Source organism: Myotis nattereri, assembly GCF_964212035.1.
Source record: "Myotis nattereri genome assembly, chromosome: 5".
Taxonomy (NCBI): Eukaryota; Metazoa; Chordata; class Mammalia; order Chiroptera; family Vespertilionidae; genus Myotis; species Myotis nattereri.
In genome coordinates this window covers 84050726-84074448 of record NC_138080.1, presented here as the reverse complement: position 1 = coordinate 84074448, position 23723 = coordinate 84050726, and the positions used below count along the sequence as shown (strand labels likewise).

General features: G+C 40.4%; 1 protein-coding gene across 3 annotated transcripts in view; it reads right to left on the bottom strand.

Moving 5' to 3' along the window:
- The window catches only part of ARHGAP26 (Rho GTPase activating protein 26), a 413435-nt gene that overhangs the window by 105090 nt on the left and 284622 nt on the right, over window positions 1-23723 (bottom strand). For all 3 annotated transcript variants that reach the window (XM_081091772.1, XM_081091773.1, XM_081091774.1), the window contains exon 18: window positions 10-169. In XM_081091772.1, coding sequence (XP_080947898.1) covers window positions 10-169 — 160 coding nt within the window. The remainder of the gene's footprint in view (window positions 1-9; window positions 170-23723) is intronic.

The window sequence follows — 23723 nt, the reverse complement described above, 5'->3', positions numbered from 1 at the left end:
TTATATCACCTTATCATGGTTTTCGATCAGGATCTCAATGACAATGTTCTGAAATTTGATATCCATGATGGCGGCTACTGTTTCTTCCTGAGGCCGAAGCAGGGTGGGTCCAAACACCACGCCAAGGTTCGCCACTGTCATCAAATTTTGCTTGTGGTTGTTAGCAACACTGGGAAAAAGGAAAAGAAAAGGCACAGATGAGAGAAATAGTATACAAATAAACAGCTGACTTCCCTCTACCTTTCCTATTTTTCAACTTCTCATCTAGAAGAAACCAGACCTTGGGATACCTCCTAATATCTTTGGAATTCAAAGACAGACTTTTCTACTCATAGTTTCATCTAGCAAAGCTTCAGAAATCTTCAGTATCCACGTTATTTAGCTATTTCATATTATCATTTCCATTTTGCCTAAACAACCAACAGACCAAAGCAACTGCCTTCCAAAATATGAACCTTTGTACATCCAAATCACTGTTCTGCAAATCCAGGTACCTGCTAATTCCGCTTAGTTACAATTTCTATACTTGGCTGCTGCTTAAACCACTGTAATCAGTAGCATTTTCTCTAGCTCAAATATAAAAACTCTTGATGGTTTTAATACATTTGCAAACATAGGCACAAAATAGACGTAATTTTCAAAATGGGCAGCTCTGGATACTCAAAAAGAAGTCAGGAAATTAAGCACTTTAGGCTCAGAGTATTAAAGCCCCATCCCATGAAACATGTGGCTTATATTAAATGAAACATGTGGAATAAACAGGATAAAAAAAACCCTACTGTAGATCTATGTATATGGCTGTGTTTATATTGTCATTTATACTCAAAGGGTAAGGAATACACAGGGTCAACAGTAGCTGGGTCTGAGTAATTTGCTAAACACATACGCATATTTTTGGATAAGCAGCTACACAAAACATGTATCTGCACTCCACAACTAGGCCACCATTACCTAGCCATAAAACTTAATTGTCCATTTGCTAGCCCTGAGTATAAAAATATACAAATTACCTATAAGCGACAAGTAAGTCAAAAGTTAAAGCCATTCACTATTGTTAAGAAAATATTAGGGGCTTCTCTAAATCACCTGTTAGAAGAAGGAAACTATTCATTATGAGAAACGAGAGGGAAATTGGGCAGAGAAGTCAGTTTGCACAGACATACCTCCATAGCACTCAGGGCTATTTATAGTGAGTGTTTTTTGTTTTGTTTTTTAACACAATTCTGTAAATGCCGGCACTGTTTCGCTTGTATACTTCTATTTTGTGGGAGAAAAAACTGTTCTACTGACCTAAGTGTAGGTTTTGAAACTGAGCCTTTACTGAAATAGTAACTCAACCAATTTTATCAGCAGATGTGTACTTTGCTATACTTTTCTAGGGCTGAAAGTAATTTCCTAAAAACTTCCACCTCTGAAAGGGTCATGGCGGGGAGAGGGGTCAAGTCTATGAACAACTCAATTAGAAATATAAGCTGCTTTTTGATTGCTAAGCAACACCTGCAGGAAGGTGATTTGCCACTCATATCCTGGTCCACATAAGAATATTTTACAAACATTCTTTATGTTCCTGAAGTTTTCTATTCTACCAAGAACTGCATCACATTTCTAGTCTGAAAGCCTTAATGCAGATGGTCAAGTTCTTACCTGGCAAGGGGGGAAAAGACTTTGCTTCTGTGCCTCAGTCCATCAGCAAGTATGCATATTTAAAAGCTGCAGTAATGACCATTGCTTTCAACATCAGCTCCTGGGTGCAGAAGTGAATTCCATGCCCTTATAGTTCCCCTCCCAAAGGAGTTAAGTCAATAGACCTACCCCTCTTGTCACAAAAGTCCTTTGTGCAAATGAATCAACAAGTTATATATGTATGAAGGCACTTTTAAATTGCAGACCAATATAAAAATACATGGTTTGGATGATGATCATTCTTCACCACCATGCTTCTCAGCACTCCAACTCAAGCAATAGCCTCATAACTAGGCTCCCTGACTAGAATTTCTAGGTTCCGCTTTATTCCGCCTGCTACCACTAGGCACTGTCCAGAAGTCAGCTCTATTTACATCATTCCTCGGCTGAAAGCTGCAATGGCCTCACACCTCCTTGGATTGTGGGGAGAGAACACAATGACAAAGTGTATGTAATGCGTAATGTGTTTAGCAATGCTTCTATTATTTGAGTGTTGATAGTGGGTTCTACTGTTTTGAATATGAAGGCCAAACTTAAGAAACAGTACACTTTTTCCCAAGTCACCTCTGCCACTTTCCAGCTCTGGGTGTCTGGGCAAGAGGCTCAGTATGTCCAAGCTTTGGGTTCCTCATCGGGTTTTTTCCCCCCTATTTTAATTAAATTTATTGGGGTGGCATTAGTTAATAAAGTTATATAGGTTTCAGGTATACAATTCTATAATACATCATCTGTATATTATATTATGTGTTCACCACCCCAAGTCAAGTCTCCTTCCATCACCATTTATCTCCCCATACTCTCTTCTATCTCCTCTCAACCCCATTTCCCTCTGGTAATCACCATACTGTTGTCTGTGTCTATGGGTTGGGTTTTTTCTCCAATCTGTATTTCCACTAACAGTGCATAAGGGTTCCCTTTTCTCCACATCCTGGCCAACATTTGTTTGTTGATGTATTGATGACAGCCCTTCTAATAGGTGTGAGGTGATATCTCATGTGGTTTTATTTGCATCTCTCTGATGTTTACTGACATCGAGCATCTTTTCATATGTCTATGGCCATCTGTATGTCATATCTGGAGAAGTGTCTATGTAGATCCTTTACCCATTTTTAAACTGGATTGTTTTTGTGTTTTGTTTTGTTTTTTGGTGTTGAATTGTATAAGTTCTTTATAAATTTTGGATATTAACCCTTTATCAGATGTGTCATTGGCAAATATGTTCTTCCATTCAGTGGATTATGTTTTCATGTTGTTGATGGTTTCCTTTGCTGTGCAAAAACTTTTTAGTTTGATACAGTTCCATTTGTTTTTTTCTTTTGTTTCTCTCCCAAGGCTATATATCAGAAACAAAACAAAACAAAAAACACTGCTATAAGAAATGTCTGAGATTTTACTGCCTATATTTTCTTCTAGGGTTTTTATAGTTTTGAATCTAAGATTTAAATCTTTAATCCATTTTTAGTTTATTCTTGTGTATGGTCCAAGGAGGTGGTCTACTTTCATTTTGTTTGCGTGGATCTGTCCAATTTTCCCAACACCACTTGTTGAATAGGTTATCTACATCCATTGTATACTTTTGCCATCTTTGTCAAATATTAATTGAAGATAAAGGCATGAGTTTATTTCTAGACTCTCTACTCTGTTCCATTGATCATATGTCTGTTTTTATGCCAGTACCATGATGCTTCTATTCCTATTGCCTTGTAGTATAGTTTGATATCAGGTAGTATGATTCCTCCAACTTTGTTCTTCTTTCCCAAGATTGCTGTGGCTATGTGGGGGTTCCGTATAAATTTTTGGAATATTTGTCCTAGTTCTGTGAAATACACCATTGATATCTTGATAGGAATTTCATTGACTCTATATATTGCTTTGGGTATGGACATTTTAATGATGTTAATTCATCCTATCCATGAGTGGCATATGCTTCAGTTACTTGTATCTTCTTCCATTTTTTTTTCTTCAATGTCTTATAATTTTCAGAGTACAGGTCTTTTACATCCTTGGTTAAATGTATTTCTAGGTATTTTATTTTATTTTTTGATGCAGTCTCTGTCTAGTATTTCCTTAATCTTTCACCCCTCAGTGAAGGCAGAAGTGTTGTCACAATCCTGTATTTATTACATGCTATTGATGTCTCTACTGCTGTCTTAGGATAGAGACTGTGCTTATTTTAGGTGGTACCACCTGTGCTAAGCACAATGCCTGGCCCAGGAGAAGCACAACAATGTTCACTGAGGTGTTAAAAGATGATGGAAGCTTCTCAGTAGACATAAAACAATTATTCTCAAGGCAGCTATTTACTCATAAAAACTCAAATTATTACTGATGATTTTGGGGAGAATGTATTTCAACTATCCCAACCCCCCTTTCAAAGCCTGGAGCTGTGTTCCATTTCTCAGGTTTAATTAATAAGTAGCAATTACTCAGATGTGCAGGCCTCAATGCCCAAAGACATTTGGAAAGAAAGGCACAGTAATTCTGGATAAGCAAGTCTGAATATAAATAGGCTTGAGGCTACCCAACATAATTCATTTCCTTTTTAATGATCCATTTTATTTTAGAACTTAAAAACACATTGATCTAAGTTTTATGAAACTTTGGAGGGGGGAGGGGAGCTGTACTTTTTATGACTAGCATATCTTCTGGTACAGTGACATAATGAATTGATCTGTCACTTGATTATTACTACTCACAAATTGGTATGGCTATGTTCATTACTCCAGATTGAATTACTAATGGCTTGAGATCTCTATGTAGCCCAGACAGAAAGGCCTAGACCTCAGCCTCTGTTGGCACCAGCCATCCATTACAGCTTGACAAATGTGCAGAGGTGTGGGAGGCAGGATGGCAAAGGACTGAGAAGCCCGGTCCAGCAGAGGCCACGGGACTCATTCATTAGCAAGGTCTATAAAACACCGAGAGCCTGCTTTCTGGGCTGGTAACTGAGCTGCTTGAGTACTTTCTCCCACAGTCGAGAATGTCATGTTGAGTCTTGACCTAAAATCGACATGCAAAAGTTTCTTGTGCCTTGCACATTCCATTGAAGGAGTCTTTGACATGTCTTTTAGATCCCTAGGCCCACATGGATCCCTTTGTGGTGCCTTCTGAGAGAGCTGCCAATGCCAAAGGCTTCCTTTGCAGTTTGCAGAGAAATAGTTTCCATTCTATTTTAACCTGGGTGAAAGCCGGCTCCTTTTGTGACCAATAAGAGTTTGCTGTATCAGCTGCGAAGCAGTACATCACCGGAGGGACATGCCTTTACGAATCTTGTTGGGGAATTTGCACCCCATGTTCCCTGCAGTTCCCTCAGGAATTGCAATTAATGAGGAAAAAGCAGGTCCCAAGAAATTGGCTTTGGCAAGAAGGGCCTCTTGCCACCCTTGTTTCCAGGGGAAATGGATGAGGATTCTGGATGTAACTGATGTCCTTTGAGAGGCAAAGGGAGGTAAATTGCTTCCAGATGAGGATGATGGATGATGGTGGAGAGTGTTATGAGGGGAGTAGACAGTAGCCAAACCCTTCTGGGCTTGTAATGCAGAGACCCCCATACTGTCATAGGAATGGCATCTGTTTTCCTAGCAGTAAATGAGAGCCAGAGCTTGGTAAACTCTAAACAGTACTTCATAGCCACAGCCTGGTCCTGGTATACTCCAGCAATCATAAGCCTATTGCTGGGTTTACAAATCTTTTCATGTTAAGCCCTGGAGCGCTCTGATGAGGTATGGCAAAGGTGAGTCCTGGTTCCACTGGACACAGGTGTGGTGACAGATTAGCACTATCTGCAATGAATGAAATGGGTGGAGGAACAGCATAGCAACACTTATCTGCCATGCCTGATCTGTTTGTGTCAGTTCCCAGTGTTAAATAAGAATGATAAGTTAGACTTCTAGGGTATTTTAGAGTTTACAAGGAGCTTTGCAACAATATTTTACATTTATTTGACCTCAAAAAACTCTAGAACAGTAGCTCTCAAACTTTCTGACAATGACTCATGGTTGGAAATTATTTTCCCATGTAATATTTTTTCTCATAAAATATATTTTCCCATGTAACATCCATCCATCCATACATACTAGTACACACACACCACACCAAAGTTTTAGGAACAGTAAATGTGATAAATTCTGATATTTTCTACCCTTTTTTAACCTAATAAATTGATTTCACAACCCACTACTTTGAAAAGCACTATTCTAGGTATACAGAACACAAAAATTGTCTCCAGTTTACAAATATGTGGAGGTTTAGGGGGGCGGAAAAGGGGCTAAGAGAGATAGTATAACACAGTGGTTAGAATTAAGTAGATATTCCTAGCTGGGTAACAAGAGTAGTTAAGTCACTTGGCATCTCTAACCTCATTTCTTCACTTGTAAATCAGGAGCAATATTAGACTACCTTTATGAGGTAGTTAGTATTGCTCCTGATTTATAAGTGTTAAGTAAGATTAGGTGAGTAAACTTTTTGGCATGAAACAATGGCTTAATAAATGACAGCTATTTTTAAAAAATATGTTTTTATTGATTTCAGAGAGGAAGAAAGAGGGAGAGAGAGAGATAGAAATATCGGTGATGAGAGAAAACCATTGATCAGATGCCTCCTGCAAGCCCCATACTGGGCATGTGCCCTGACTGGAAATTGAACCATGACCTCCTGGTTCATAGGTCGACACTCAACCACTGAGTCATGCCGGCCTGGTAATAAATGACAATAATTGTTCACAGTGGTGGTCAACATAGTGGTAATGATAGTGATAGAAGTAGCAACAAGGCAGCAAGTGCCAAATTAAAGCAACACTGTTAATTGGTGATGTCATTAATATCCTGTCCAGAAACCTCTTGTGTTCTGCTTCTGCCTGGGGCAAGGAAGCCGACCTCCTCCAGTTATATTTGAAGGGCTTCCATTACCCTACTTATCTGTACTTTGCTTCTTGGTATTCTTTCTTTTCTAAATTTATGAAATACCCCAAATCTATATTTTAAAAAGTTCAAAAGTTAGTATTATTTATTTTCCATCATTTCCTTATAATCACCTCTCCCACGACAGGCTGAAGGCCTCACAAGAAGCTACAGCAAACCCACCACACTCACTCTGCCTTCAGGGCACCAACTAGCCCCAGGCCTGCCAGCAAATCCTCCCCTCACCATCCAAAGCCCACCTCCCTGCAAAGCCCAGCTCCACATACTCTTTTGACACAGTGTCTCCCCTCTACATGATTATGTTCAGAGTCAATTGCATGGGGCATTTCTACACCGACTGCTCCATTCTCACGACCATGGTCCTGGGATGCATCCTCTGCAGCACACAGGCAGGTCCTGGGTAGGCCCCATGTGACCAATTCTGAAAGCGGTTGAGTGGGTGGGCACACAGATGCAGTAAATATCACTCTGCTCTCTACTACCCTCTCTGGGGTAGAGACGCTCCAAGCTCTGTGGCTGAGAAGGATTCGCTAGAAATGCTGCTGCTGGAACTACACCTTTTTGTGGGTAACCAGGCAAGTTTAGTTTCCTGGGTTGCTAATGTGGTTACTTTCACCATCTTTAAATGCATCCTCAGTATTTAATGAGGAGTGGCAGGGGGAATCCCACCACCACTGCCTGTGTGTTTTCTAATAAGTCAGAGAGTGTGCGTGTGTGTGTGTGTGTGTGTGTGTGTGTGTGTGTGTGTGTTACCTGGACCCCATCTGGACTTGGTGAGGCAGTAGCAGTCAGGATGGTGCTGAGGAGGCCTATGCCAAGGAAACCCATCAGAGTCATAAATATAGCCTTGCTGGGCTGCCCCAATGGCTGGCACCAGAATGAGAGTTTAAAATAAACTGTGCTGTGTACAGACTGGGGTCACGCTCACCAACCATATTCAACATCCTTCTGGGAATGGTTATCCACAGAGAAGCCAGACCTGAAGGTTTGAATAACTGCGTGCTCATGAAGGATACCTTTACATAGTGGAATCTTCAAGAGAACCCTTTGAGGCAGGCAGGGAAGACTCCATTTTACAGGTGAGCACTGAGACATTAAGTAATTTGCCCGAGGTCACATAGCTAATGAAGGGCAGAGGCAGGAGGGGAACAGGGCGGAGCTGCAGAGCCCAGACCACCATGGAGTTCTGCAGTTCACTCCTGACAAAGGGTCAGTTAGGCCTAGGCTACAGGGTCCCTCTTTTTTCTCAAACATGAATAGACAAAACAGTTACATGTTAAGCATGTACTTTCCAGATTAGTGTGCGGGGGGGGGGGGAGTGGCAGTTTTTCACAGAAAAAAAACATGCTGCTCCCTCACTCACTGCCCAAATTACTAAATTGGAAGAAAGAGAGAGAGAGAGAGAGAGGGAGGGATGGAGGGAGGGAGGGAGGGAGGGGGTTGGGGGGGGGGAGAGAGAGAGAGAGAGAGAGAGAGAGAGAGAGAGAGAGAGAAGAAAGCATTTATGCCTATGAGATTGATACTAGACTAAATGCCATTTCTTCTCCCTCCCTGTACTGAAAACGGCTACAGGCTTGACAGAATCATGAACATGATGAAATGCTCCTCAAATATGATGACATTCCATTTGTACTTGGCTGGCACGGCCAGAGAGCTGCTTCTTAATAATGAAAAAGTGAACACTCAAATATCAAGAGAAAAGAGCAAATTAAAAGAAAACAAAAGGGACCAAATGGAAACCATGCCAGATTAAAAAAAAGAGAAGAAGAAGAAATTTGGGTGAAGACAGCAAAGTCAAGATATGTCTGTATAACGCTTGAGGTCTAAAGCAGAGAATGCTATAAAATATGAGTGTATAGCCTGTTCTATTTCCACTCTGGTCTCCTCCAATCCAAGGACACTTCCACTTTAAAGCCCACCAAAGCTTCTGACTGTTTTTAAATTCATATTGAAAACCACTGACATGGCCAACAAGGTCCTGCATGATCCAGCTGACCTCTTCAGGCCCTTCTCCACCATGCTTCCCTTTGCTCGCTGATTTTGGGGCTAAAAGTAAAAGTCTCTTTAGCCTGGGTGCCTTCCTTCAAAATGTTGATTCCCCTGCCCCCACCTTCCCACTGCAGCCCCTCTCTCTCTGGATTTCCCTTACTTATCACTCTCACTTCTTCAGAGAGGTTTTTCTCAACCCGCCACCCTAGGTCAAGTCTCTCGCTATAATTCCAATTCCCCAATTTTCTTTCCTAGCACTTACTGAATTATGTCATTACTCATGGCACTGTCACTGCCTGTCTTGCCCACTTATTACTAGAAGTTCTGAGAGGACAGGGATGATGTTAGCCTCCCTCCCTGCCCCATCCCCAAAGTCTGGCAGAGTTTTGTCCATATCAGAATATGTGCACCTTCCTCTAAGGCAGGGGAACCTTTTTTCTGCCAAGAGCCATTTGGATATTTATAACATTGTTCACGAGCCATACAAAATTATCAACTTAAAAATTAGCCTGCTATATTTGGTCAAACATTTAATGAACTCACTCCTAATGCCTTGGCAAGGCCAGGCCAAATGATTTCTCAAGCCTTATACAGCCCTTGGACTGGACATTCCCCACCCCTGCTCTAAGGGTATCAAGGCTCAACTGCCACTAAATGCCTGATTTGAATGTTCATGGAACCTACTGGTGTCTTAGAGCCTTTGCCAAACTGGGGACAGTGGTTGGGGGAGAGGCCTAGCAGCTCACCCTGACACTGATGAGATATAACAAACCAGGTGGCTCTCCTTGGCCACACTGCTAAATCTGGAAGGTAAAAAGCCATAAAATATTGACAGAGTCTGATTATTATCATTACAGGCATTAACTAATATACATTACATAATATAGCCTAAGATCACAATATTATACCTGTCTCCTTCCAAAATACTTAAACCTTCAAGGGTAGTGTCTCCCATGTCTTTATTTTTTCCTATCCGTTTCTGAAATCTCTTTATTTCCTGCCTGCCTTTGATTATTATTAAGATTGTCATCACTAATAACAGTAACTGACATCCACCGAGCACTTACTGTGAGTCAGGCAGTAAGCACTCCAATCGATTATCTCATTTGATCTTTAAAATAACCCTATGATGTAAGTTTCATTACTTTGCCACTGCAGGAGCCAAGGCCCAGGAAATTCAGAAATTTGTCCAGGGTCACATATTGAATGAGTAGTCAAGCTGGAATATAAAGCCAGGCAGTTTGCCACCTGATTCCACAGTTGCAGCTCTTAAATGCTCTGATTCAATGCAGTGTGTTTGTGTGTTTGGGCATAAATGCATATGCATACACACACACGAGATATAATGTATACAGTATATATGCTGCCATTTTTTCTCAGTTGTCTCTCTTCTTCTCTATGTAGTCTAACCTTAAAGAAATCATGAGTAAAGGAGAACCTGATTATTTTTAAAAGGATGTTTTGGAAGCAAACAAAGATATTAGGTTCATCTCTGACCACTAACAGTATAAAGCTGTTGTGCTGGTAGAAAACTAATCTGTGTCATGGGAATTATTGGAACCCCTCTGGAAAAGGCCAGGTTTCATTAACACGAAGAATTATACTTTTGCTGCTAAGCTGCCTACTTTTCCTAAATTAGTCACAGTCACTTAGAGACTAACACCAAGCCAACCTGAATTCTATTTGTCCTCCACTGTCTCGATTACTTGTTATTTGAATTGACTTATGCACATGGATGGCACATCCGTTCGATCTAGGTGTAAATTAATTAGCTTTCCCATCCCTGGTCCTGGTAAGCTCAGGCTCTAGCCTGTAGCTGTATTCTTGGACCCAATTCACAACCCTGGATGGGGAAAAACAACTCACATACAAAAGAAATGCAGAGAAGGGGCCCAAGGAACCTTCTTCTTAGAAAATGACTCAACAATTTCAGATTATAACAAACCATCTGAAGACCAATCATCATTCTCAAAACATTTTAGAGTTTTAAAAGTTTTTTTAAAAGTCCTTTTATAGATTTATTATTGGTGATGATAAGTTATAACTGATTTATTTATTTTGAAGCTTATGTTCTCAAACCTAGAGAGAGGCCAGAGCATAACTAGAGGAGGTTTAAACGTTGCATATGGGTATGGTAACCTGATGTCACCAAGTGCTGTACTTCCTTCAATAGCTCAGCCTAACACCTTTAGGCTGACACCGCCCAAAAAGGCAGGTGTGGAGAAGTTGCCTTACGGCTTTCTACCTAAGGAAGGATGTGCAAGGTGATCCAGCACAGAGGCCAATTGCACAGCATCTATTTTTCAATTACCAAATATTCGAGTACCCTTTTATCTGCCAGAGACTGCTTTAAATTCTGGGGCCATAGCAGTGAACAAGAGACATGCCGGGAATTCCCTGTTTTAGGGAGCCTACATCCTTTTGGGTTAGGACAGACAGTAAGCAAATCAAATATATGGTGGAAAGGGAGCACAGGGTGGTGAGGGAAGGCGTCACTGAGGCATGTACTAACCACCTGTAGGAGGGAAGGAAGCCAGCAATGTTTATCTCTGGGAAAAGAGCTACAAAAGAACAGGAACATCTGTGGCATGTTGGCAACACCCAATGAAAGCCAATGTACCTGCCTCAGGGTAAGCATGCAAAAGTACCAAAAGTCACACAGTTAACAGACTTGGGGTGGCCAATATGGTAGGATTGTGAGAGCTTCATTCTCTACTGAATGAGATGAAAACCAATGAGAAAATTCTAATCAGAGGGATGACATAGTATTAACTACCCCTCTCTGTAGACTCGGCAAGGTCTCAGCTACTAGGACTTAAATGACAAATTTCATGGGTTCCTTAACTTTCAAAGAGAGGTATAAGAACTTTACAATCTAACATAGAACACACTGAGTGAATTCAAGACATGTAAAAACCAGAATACAACACTGTTCATATTGATTTAAGCACTAAAAGGTGCCAGGCACCATGCCTTTGTACCTATGTGTGTGGCAACATGGCAGGTCTCTGAAACTGTTCCCCATTTTTCCCTTAGTCATCGTGCTGACCTCCCCTGGGAAGCTCAGTGGAAGAACAGAATGCTTAGCCAAAGCTTAACTGGAGACCTACACTAACAGCCTCTAGGTGCTGGTTACCAGTTACCTACCAACAGTGCCAATATTAAATACATCAAGTAAACATTGGTAGAGCCCCTTGAATTCCACCATATTAACAACCTTTCATTAGTAAAAATAAATAGCAGTGTTCTGAAGTCAGATCCAGAGACTAGTTCCATTTTACAGATGAAAGAACAGGGACAAAGGAGCTAAATCAAGGTTAAGGGATTGGCCCTTCGCCATGTGGCTTAGCTCAAACAAGAACAGAGGCTCCGAGACTGAGCAGTCGGAGCTCCTCACTTCCCATGAAATGCAAATAACCTCATTTCTGCTTCAGTGGAAATGACCATAATCCTTTCTGGATGGAGAATCAAGATTCCAAATCCATAGTCAGGATAATGGGAAATGTTACTGAGAGAGATTCACAGATTGTTAAGAGACAGAGAAACATGCACGCTCATGTACCCTGGGTAATCTATCTCCTTTCATAGAGATTTTTTTAAAAATAAGGAAAATAACCCAGTTGACTTGCATATTTTTGAAAAGTTGTGTACTTTCACCCTAAAAAGGAAACAGAGAAAATTACATTCCTTGCCACGAGTCTGAAACAAATTGAGAAGCTGAGATTGAAAAAAGAAAACTAGCTTTAATTCATGGGCCAATGTACCAAAATGATGAGCATTTATAAGCCTACATGTGATAACACAGAAATTTTGAATTATATGTGGATATTCCATTAATGGACAAAAACAATTATCTTAAGGTGTCTTGAAAAAGTCATGGCTCTCATGTACAGGAGCTGACATCCCATGGACATGTTCTGGAGACAAACCAGTACTAACAATGAAATATGAAATTCTAGATATCTAACATCCAAGAAGAATTATTTGAATAGCACATCAACATCTTAGATGTTTGTATATCTGGTGCTAAAGAATAGAATTCTTTAAAAAAGACAATACACTTTTCACAGCCCATAAAAGTTAGAAAAAAAAATACCTGAGTGAATTATACTTTAATAATTTCCCTACTGTTGAGGCTCTATGCTAGCATCCCCTAGCTCCTTGCTGCACGAAATTCTCTCCTAAATTTTCAATGTGAGCCATAACTGGTTTGGCTCAGTGGATAGAGCGTCGGCCTGTGGACTGAAGGGTCCCGGTTTCGATTCCGGTCAAGGGCATGTACCTGGGTTGTGGGCACATCCCCAGTAGGGAGTGTGCTGGAGGCAGCTGATCGATGTTTCTCTCTCATTGATGTTTCTAACTCTCTATCCCTCTTCCTTCCTCTCTGTAAAAAAATCAATAAAATATATATTTAAAAAATAAAGAAATAAAGAAATTTTCAATGTGAGTTCAAGCCCAAGTGAAAAAAAGGGCTCATCTTACTTGTTTGTACATATAAAATAATTGTGTTTATATATAGTGGTACATGTTAGAAAACACACACATCCTTCTGTAGTAGTATTTATTGCCTTAGTTACAAAAATAGATTCATCAGGGAATTATGCCAATACAGTTACTATTTCAACATATGCAAAGCAAAACCTGATTTTTTTCTCCTCACAGGAAGCACAGAACTGGAAACTTGAATTCTGCTACCTTGGAAGCAAATTATAAAAACAAAGCACAGTGTCAACTAACAGGAACTAGAGGGCCAATGTGAAAAAACCAACGTAACATTAGGTGGGGACCAGCAGATAGCGTCTCGTAAGAGAGACACCATATGATTCAAAACAGTGAAGTTAAGATCTGGGCTCCTGATCTACCTGCCATTCAGGCTCTCAGGGAGAGTCATAAACAAAGCCCAAACCCAATACTTTTCAATGGAGAAGTCAAAGTGTTTCATGACAAAGCTCTGGAATGCTGTCAATTGCACAGACATCAAAGTGTGACACGGCAGCTGTGGCCATCTTGCTTTGCTGGCTCATCAGGCAAGGCAGGTGAAGAGTGCCAAGCTGAGAGCAGTGGAGAAGGGGAAGAGAAATGTAAGGTCAGCTGAAAAAGCCCTTCGAAGACACAATGGTATCTGGTTCCCAATAGGAAAGCCATCAGTAACCAACTTTAGCAAACCAATCTGGATAGCGATGAAACACAGAGACAAAACAATGTAATGAACATCAAATCCTTAAATTACTACAAACTCCTCGCCCTGGCTCCCATGAGCAAATCCTGCCTACCTCTCCACCCTCCTATCATGCCATTCTGCCCTCACTCACAGCTCCCACTACCCTAGCCGTCTTCTACATGTTCCTAAAATACCATGTCTGCTCGTACCCAACACTGATCCAACAGCCACGAGACACCATGCCCCCTACTAAGCACTGGGATGCAGCAGTGAAGCCGACTGGCAAGATCCCCACTTGCAACATACTGGTATTACATTCCAGTTGGGAAGACAGATAATGCACAAATACATCAGTAAGAATGTCAGACTGTGAAAGTGGCAACGGAAAATAAAACAGAAGCATGTGATAAAAACTGGTAAGGAGGGCCACCGTAGGTAGGCTGGGAAGGCCTCTCCAAGGAGGTGTTATATGGGCTGAGTCCACTCATCAAAGGGTATAGCTAAAAGTCTACAGATCAGGAGAAGATGGGATCGTTCACACAAACACATAGGCAATAAGAAGTGGTATCTTCAACCACAAACATCAGTGATGCCTGCCCGAGCCTTCTTTAAAAGTTATATTCCAGAGTTCACTTCCCTTTCCACAGGAATTCTGAAGTCTGTGTCAACAGCTGTTTAATACAATTGGAAGCACTGGAATCCTTGCCACTCCTCTGGTTTCCCACACAATGAGGAGAACGCCCTGTAGCTTCTGGCTGCTGCCCCCGTCCCGTCCATCTCTGTGGCCTCAATCCAGCTAGGAAGTGGCTCCTCCTGAAAATGTGTCATTCACTAACAGATCTACTGCTCAGTCTTGCAAAGAGAAGGCCACCTTCCAGAAATGCACATAGAAGGAAGGAAATAACCATGCCACAATCCTGTTGACATGTGTCAGCATTTGGTTGGGTTATATAAAAAGCTAAGTAATCATTAAAAAAGGTGGGAAACAAACAAGAGAGTAGCCCTTGCAAAAGATTGCTTGTGTTTGGAAAACTTGAGGGAAGAAAAAAAGCAAGGTTCAGGGAGTCCTGCTACTCCATAAAAGGTCAGGCTTCACAGAGTTCACTATAAAAATGTCAGAAAATCACTTCTACCTGAACTCACCAAAATGAGTCTTCTCCATGAATTGGTATTCAAAGGTAAAAACTGATGCTTAAAAAACAACAACAAATAACAAGTAGCTTCAAGAAATAATCAGTGCACCAATTCTATACTTCACTGTTTCATATAACCCTAGTACAGCTGAAAATTCTTCAGACTCCCGACCCACTGAAGACAAGAAGCCTGCAGTTGTACTTCGAGCATCAGATGAAAGAGCACATGGCCACCACAAGGCTGCGGTGGGACCCATACTGGTCAGCCAAGCACAGATAGTGTCTTTGGACATGCAGATTTATGCAACTCCCACAAGGACCAACACTCTGCCAGGATCTCTCTCTCTCTCTCTCTCTCTCTCTCTCTCTCTTTCTCTCTCTCTCTCTCTCTCTCTCTCTCTCTCTCACACACACACACACACACCTCCACCTGAGTGTACATTCCCTTAAAAAAACAATATATATATATATATATATATATATATATATATATATATATATATATATATATGACTCCCCTGCCCCCAGCACACACACAAGTGTGCCGAAATAAAATAAAATACATCTATCTTTCTTAAGACAGACTCAGTAAATGTCATCAGATGTCAGTTTGATCCTTAGAATAGTGGCTATGTCTAAATTGTTATCCTTTATTATTTCTTTTGGTGCTAGCATTAGAAAAAACACACTAAAATATGTTTCCTCTTTTATCTTTTTGTATTCTAAGTGAAAAGCATCTATTGTGGTATAACTGAAAAAGATAGAAAAGCACGAAGAAAATAAAAATCACCCATAACTTCACCAATCAGAAATAACTACATTTTATCCAGTTTTAAGATATACACAAAGTCCTCAGGTCATGTTAGACTCGATGTACGTCATTTCATGGTTACCTTGCCATCTCCCATTTATTTATTAAAAAAAAAAAAAGTTCCATCATTTCGACCTATGTACATATGTGCTTTATGTTTTTTATTATTTATTTACCACAAGTAAAAGTCAGGAATTGTTACCTTTCTTTTAATTTTTTTTTTTTTTTTTTTTTTACTGTTTGACTTCATTACTGCTGTGTATGTGCTCCCTGTGAGTGACGTAGGTGTTTGTGTAGGTGGGTTCCGACTTACGGCGAAAATCGCCTTACATTGCCCCGTAGGAACAGATCTCTGATATAACCCGAGGACCTACTGTACTAGGTATGTCCTACTGTGCGCAAGTACCTGGAATCACACTGCATGTCCCTAGTTTTATAACCTGTTTTTACTACCTTATATGAACTTTTCAAATATCCATTGTCTTATTCAACATATTTAAGATTATATAGGATTTTACTCTATGGATATTCCTTTATTTAAGAAATCCCCCATTACTGAACATTCAGATTGTTTTCAATATTTTGTTTTCAATAACATTTAAATGAACTTATATGTACATAAATGCTTTTGTACATTTTTCGTTCTCTAGAATTCACATAAATGGAATTTCTGGATGAAAGGATATAAATATTTTTAATACATATTACCAAACTGTTACCTGGGAGAGCTATATCAATTTTTATCCCACCTGGGATGTGTTAGCATGCCTGTTTCTCTGAGCCCTAAGGTTTTATTACTTTGAAAATTTTAGTAAGTATTAAAAATATTGTGCCTCTCTCATCTGAAGTTGCACTTCTTAGATTAGTGATGATATTGAACTTTTCCCAACTGTTTATTGATCCAATGACTTTATTAAGGGCCCAGACATAAAAATTAGTTTCCAGTAAAGCAGATCAAAAGTAACAGGTAAATAATAAGACATACCAGACAAGGATAACACCTAACTTCTATATTTTTAAAAATAAATACAGCTCTACACCTATTTAAGTATTCCTATACATTTATAAATCCATATATCTTTTATAAAATTTAATGGGGAAGAACAATATTATTGAGATAATCAAATCCCTCTCTATGAAGCCAGGTAAGAGTGAAGTTCCCTGACTCAGCATTTGGTGCCGCAGTGCACTGGTGTCTACCTAGATCTACAGATAAAGACAGCTGGGAGGGAAATAATGCTCATATCCCCCTCATCTGGTCTGTAAGCCCTGTTCACCAGTGCATGCCCAGCACTAGCAGGAACGATGCTCACTAAATATGTGTTAGGGTTATTTTCAGGTTGAAGGCCGAGGTACATGAAAGGATTTGAGCCTCAGGTTAATAGCTCCTCTGAGCTCAGTATTTCCTACCTATCCCAGTGACTGTGGCATCACATCAATGTTTGTGGCTGCCACAGAGGCAAAAAAGGATCATAGTTCCTTCCTGATCTACTTCATCGGGAGGGTGTGAAGACAAAGTGAGGAAGAGGGGTGAAAAAATTCTGAAAATGATTCAGTGCTGTGCAAAGTGGAATGATGAGGAGGAGGAGGAAAAGGAAGAGAAGGAATTTAAGAGAAGCCTCCAAGAGGCAGATTGATAGGTACACACAGAGAATGCTATCAGTGAAGCAGGTCTTGCTGAGAAATGAAGCTTTCTGCTTTGGCATTCCATTAGCTGTGCACTGAAACAGTGTTTCCCTGGAGCCCGGGTGGGCGATACAAAAGGCACAGATTGTAACCGGGCCGCCAGGCCCTGAAGACCAATTTTGAATTGTGGGCCATGAGTGTTGGGCTCTTATTTATTGTCTGAGAGCTCTTCCTCATAGATTTTTCTCTCTGTCTAGAGTGCTCTGCAGCCACTCTGGGATGTGCACTTGTGTGGACTTTGTTTTGTTTCTCCTTTTGGAAACGGCTTTGACTACTGAACTGACGTTGCAGATCTTGCCATTTAAGTCCAGCAGGAAGTGAGCGGTGAGCAGAGCTAAGCATGAAAGCTTTGTTAGGATCAGCATTCTGAGTTGAGAGAGAGAAAAAAATCCCTGTGATAGTACTTGCTCAAAAAACAGTTCAAAAACGTACACTTTTTCTGCATGTTTGAGGGCCAATGCTGAGGTTCAGAGAAGTTAAACCTCTGAAAGTGACTGAAGTGGCATTTTTAGAAAGACCTAACTGGAGATAATTCATACTCTGATAATTCTCAATCAGCAGACTGGCCTTTAGCAGAAGGGAGCACCAGGCCTGAGGTGGGGGAAGGAAAGAGGAGGGGGAAGATGAAGGCTGGCAAGGGCGGGAAAGGACTGTGTCCATACGGGAGCAGAGCAGTGTCCCCACCCAGACACCTGTTCTCTGTTAGGAACAGAGAAGGGCTTAAAGGCTGCTGTGTCCCTGACTCCTGGTTCTGTTGTCTCACAGCTCTCTATGCCACTCAGAAGCAAATGCACCACCAATCTATCCATCTATATATGAAATACAGTCTCAATTATGAAAAATGGTGGTAATCACTAGATGGAAGCCTGCTGGAGGCTACTGCTGCTCCTGGTTATTGTTCCCCACTCTCCAGACTCCTGTACTACCAGCGCCACTAGAGTCTCCCCAAGCTAGAACCTGTTGCCATGGTAGCTGCTTTCCCCCCTTTTAGAAAGGGCACGCTCCAAGCCATTATGAAAATAAAAAGCTTTTATGCTTCATGATCACCTCCCCTCCAGCTTCTCTCTCTGTTCTGCCCAGTTAAATGCTTGATAGCGCACGCAGCAGAAATTGAAATGTGGGCATTTCAATTACAGCAATGACCAAAAAAATTAATCATCCAGACAGAGGGGGCTAGGAAACAACTATTTAAAGCAACAGTGTGTGTGTGTGTGTGTGTGTGTGTGTGTGTGTGTGTGTGTTCAGGTTAGTGGGGAAAAAGAATGAAAAGTAATTAAAGACAGACATTCTCTGAAGGACATTAGGTCTGACAACCGCCAAAGCACTTTCTGGTTGGATGTGAGGAAAGGAGAGGAGGAAAAGCAGTCATGGTAATAGCTGATGAGAAAGAGTCCTCAAAGGGCTAAGGAAACCATCCCCTTTTGTTAACAGAAACCAAGGGGAGGAGGGAGAACTGTCTGGAGGCCCAGTCAAAGACACATGTAAGGATTGCTCCCCTGGAGAGGAACTGAGAGTGGTACAGAAGTCCAAACCCTATATAATGGAACTTGCTGGTACTCAGCATTGGACAGAAAATGAAAAATCATGAGAAAGAAATGAAGACTGTTATAGCAAAATTGGAGCAGTTGTGTGTATTATACTTATCTCTAATAATGCATCCCTCCTGCCAGCACTTATTCTCATTCTTACAACTTTGTTGTGATTGTCCATGAGTGAGAAGTCCTGGCATGTGACTCCCTCTCAGGGATGCTTTCAAAGTTAGGAATAGCTTCAGACTGCTATGTATGTCCAGAAGATGGAGATACATAGAAAAGAGAAGCAACAGAGATTAGGAAAGTCAAGCCCACATGAAAGATGGAGAGATTTCACTTTCTACCCCCAAAGCCAATGAAGTCCTTATGGTGACTGTCAAACAGCGACTGACTATTCTGGTTCTATGCCCCCAACTCAGACCACTAGAAGTGATTAAGACTAAAATTAAAGGTGATAAGTGGAACAAATGATGTCTAAATGTTCAATCAGAAAGGCCATACCTAGGATATCAATCTAAAACTGTGTTTGCAACAGAGAAGTTCAAAGAGAAGAAAGACTGCATCATTCAACTTGCTAGTGTTGTACTAGAACTTACGATGGCAAGGCAAGGCTAATAAAAGGAAGTTCATTCACTACTGTCTAATGCAATGTAGGCCATGGCTGTTTGGCTCTTATGTGCTATTCAATAAATCTTCTTTATAGATTTTCTCTTTGTCTAGATTGTGCTGCATCTTCTCTAGAATGTGGTTTGTGTAGACTTTGTTTGACTTCTCCTTTCGGAAGTTGGTGTGATTATTGAATCTGAGGCTTCATGTCTCTCAATTTAAGAAAATTCTCAGCTGTTGTGTCTCTTCAATTATAACATTTTCCCATTCTCTTTAGCTCATCTTCTAGAACTCCTCCTTCCAGACATACTTTAGACCTTCTCATTCTGTCTTCTATGTCTCTTCAAATGTGTTCTACTTCTTTATTTCTCTAGACTGCATCCTGGCAATTTTCTAAGGTCTATCTTTCTGTTCACTGAATCACTCGTCAGCTTCATTTAGTCTGAGTTTTAAATTTTAATGATTTTTTAAAAAATTTTTATTTGTTTTTTCTAACTCTTCCTCTTCTTTTGCTTGGAAATCCATTCTTTATGTTCCCCCCAATTTTAAATGCAATTATTGTATAGTCGCTGGGATTTTTCTATTATTGGTTTTATTATTTGAAGTTCATGGGTTTTGATATTCCTATACATTGCTTCCACTGACTCTAATCGATAGTGGATTATTTCCTGTGTGTTTATAACTTTGAACTTCTTTGCAAAAGAGCTTTGTTTATGGAAATCCTAGGCACCATAGGTTGAGTAAATATTCTTCAGCCCGTATTCAAGCAGCATCATTGAGTGATATTGGTAGAATATATTTGAATGTAGTTATAAAATTCCTTGGAGATCCCAGGCTAAGATAGAACAATAAATTCCCTATTGTATCCCTGTTCTAGAAAATAACTTTGTGTGTGTGTGTTGTTTTTTTTAAAATCTAGTATTTGTTTTTAATGAGGGTGAAGTCTGTCAAAGATCCATGATTAAGGTAAGGGTCTCAGTTCTAACTCCTTCAACCCTCAAAGTCATTTCATTTCCACATGATTTTAAAACCCAAGTTAATTGACACTGATGACTTTACATACCTCTATCCCCACCCTCCCCTACTTGACTGGGACAGCTACATTGTCAGCAGGCCTTTATTAATTAATATTCTATGGAAATGAAACTTTTGCTGACTTACTATTTACTACCAGGAGGAATCAGACTCTGTGAAGATAGATTTCAACCTGAGTTGAAATCGATAAGTTTGTAAATTAGTTTTGTCTGGTAGAGATGCAAATAACTTCTATCCAGCAGAAAAGATAAAGTTAAGAGTTAAGGTATTATTGTCTTATAGAGCATTACTCACTTCTAAATCTAACAAAGTAAGTTTATTTTCAGTGTTCTTTCTTTCATTAATTATATAAATAAGTCTCTCCTATCCTCTTTTCAACTAGCATTATATTTCTACTGGTAGCCTCATAAATCTTTGAACATGTGCTTATTCTACACTTTTACAAAAATCATATTTAAGAAAAAAAATTTAAAACTATACATTTACATTAACTATTTATTGAGGATTTATCATGTTTAAAGCAATGTGTTAACTTCTTTTTTTAAAAAAAAATATATTTTATTGATTTTTTACAGAGAGGGAGAGAGATAGAGAGTTAGAAACATCGATGAGAGAGAAACATCGATCAGCTGCCTCCTGCACATCTCCCACTGGGGATGTGCCCGCAACCCAGGTACATGCCCTTGACCGGAATCGAACCTGGGACCTTCCAGTCCCCAGGCCGACGCTCTATCCACTGAGCCAAACCAGCCTCGGCTTAACTTCTTTATATATGCTATACTATTAAATGCAATTTTCATGAGAAAGGGGTTATTCCAATTTGACAGATGAGAAAATTGAGGCTCAGAAAAATTGAGTTATTTGTTCAAGGTCACCTAGGTAAGAAGTTATAGAGCTATGAATCAATCCAATCCTCATACTCCTTTTCTCTTCATAATATAAAAAGCTGAATATTCTTTTCCTAAAACATCTACCCATTGGTGTTAATATTGCAGGGAATTGTTCCTTCCATTTTCTAATGTAGATTAAAATCACACTAGCTTTTGAAGGTAGACAATTCAAAATGTTTCACACTGACCTTACAGTCAACTATCCCCTCATTGATTACTCCTGGAATTGGTTTGAAGTTAAACTTGAATACACCATTAAGAGCAAAATAATTATTTTAAAAAAGTAGCAAAATAAAAAAATAAAAATCACCTTATGATTTTGTTAAAGTCAGATTGGAAATTGTATGCTTAGAGGAAAATAACATTTAAAAAAGTCATAACAGATATGCTATCCAATGCAAGATCAAGAAATTTATATTGTTTGAACACTAACAATAACTTATGGTCATATATACCAAGCACATGTCTAGAACAAAATGAATTTAAAGAGAACTTAAAATGAGAATTCTAAGCTTTGAAACTCCAAATTATTTACTTAGGGTCCCAAATTTTAAAAAACTTTGAGAAAGGGCCATGAAGGAACAGCTCTTCTGAAGAGTAAAAACGAGGAGAAAAACCAAGATGGCGCCATAGGTAAACACTTGAAATTGCTGCCTCGCACAACCACTTCAAAAATACAACTAAAAGACAAAACGGACATCATCCAGAACCACAGGAAGGCTGGCTGAGTGGAAATTCTACAACTAGAAGGAAAGAGAAAAGCACACTGAGACTCAGAGGAGGTGCAGAAGTAAAGTGCAGAGGTACAGAGGCTCACACGGAAAGGGCTGGCAACTGAGGACACGGTTGTCTTTTTCAATCAGGAGGGAGTCTCAAGCTTCCGACGACTCTGAACTCCAGTCAGGCAAGTCTCTGGGGACCCAGACTCATACGGGAAGAAACTGGACTGTCTGGCATCAGGCGGAACTCGAGGGCGGCTTTCTCTCACAGGTGCTTGCAGCTATCACCACGGGACACTGACACGCGGGGCCTTATAGGGCAGGGCTGAGGATCAGCCATAGCTGTTTGCTCCACCCTGTTGATTCCCTGAGACCCCGCCCCACCCAAGCTGCAGCAGAGGCTTTTGCATATGAAGGGCCTGGCCATTTGCAATGTAAAATTACCTAACAAACTGCAGCTGGGTCAGAGAGACCCAGAACATCCAAAAGAAGGCCCAAGGCCCCACAGCAGCTTGCACTGCTTCACCGCTGGGCCTCATCTAGGCACCTCCAAACCCCAAACAAAGAACAGGAATCTGCAGATCTCTCCATAGCTCCTGATGGGTAGCCTCAGGCAGAGGCTAAATTAGCACCTCCTTAGAGACCCAAGAGCCAGTATACTCAGTGGTCAGAGTGGGACCATCCAGATTACAACTCCTCAGATCCATAAGGGACACACTCAGGTGGCAGATTCAGTGAGCACCAAAGCCCTACTGAAGTAAGTCTTGCCCCATAAGGGTGTCTTCAGCACAGAAGTTCTCTCATCATAGACACAGCTGATTCTAACAGCCAATTGGCCTGGAGGTCAATTCCTCCCAGTGATACCTACAACAATCAAGGCTTAACTATAACAAGACTGTGCACAGAGGCCACAAAGGGGTGCACCAAGAGTGTCCACCTCAGGTAATTGGGGAGGCTGAGCCACTGGGCCCTATAGGACACCTAGTACAGAAAGCCACTTTATCAACACAGGGAAGCAGTCAAAATGTGGAGACAAAGAAACAGGTCACAAATGACAGAAATGGAGGAAAGCAAACTACTGGATATAGAGTTCAAAACCACACATAAGGTTTTTCAAGAATTTTCTAGAAACCGCTGATAAATTTAGTGAGACCCTCAAGAAATCTAGTGAGACCCTCGAGGATATGAAAAAGGATCAACTAGAAATTAAGCATACACTGACTGAAATAAAGAATATTATACAGAGATCCAACAGCAGACTAGAGGATCCCAAGAATCAAGTCAAAGATTTGAAATACGAAGAAGCAAAAAACACCCAACCGGAAAAGCAAAAGGAAAAAAGAATCCAAAAATCTGAAGATAGTGTAAGGAGCCTCTGGGACAACTTCAAGCGTACCAACATCCGAATTATAGGGGTGCCAGAAGAAGAGAGAGCAAAATATTGAAAACCTATTTGAAGAAATAATGACAGAAAACTTCCCCTACCTGGTGAAAGAAATAGACTTACAAGTCCAGGAAGTGCAGAGAACCCCAAACAAAAGGAATCCAAAGAGGACCAC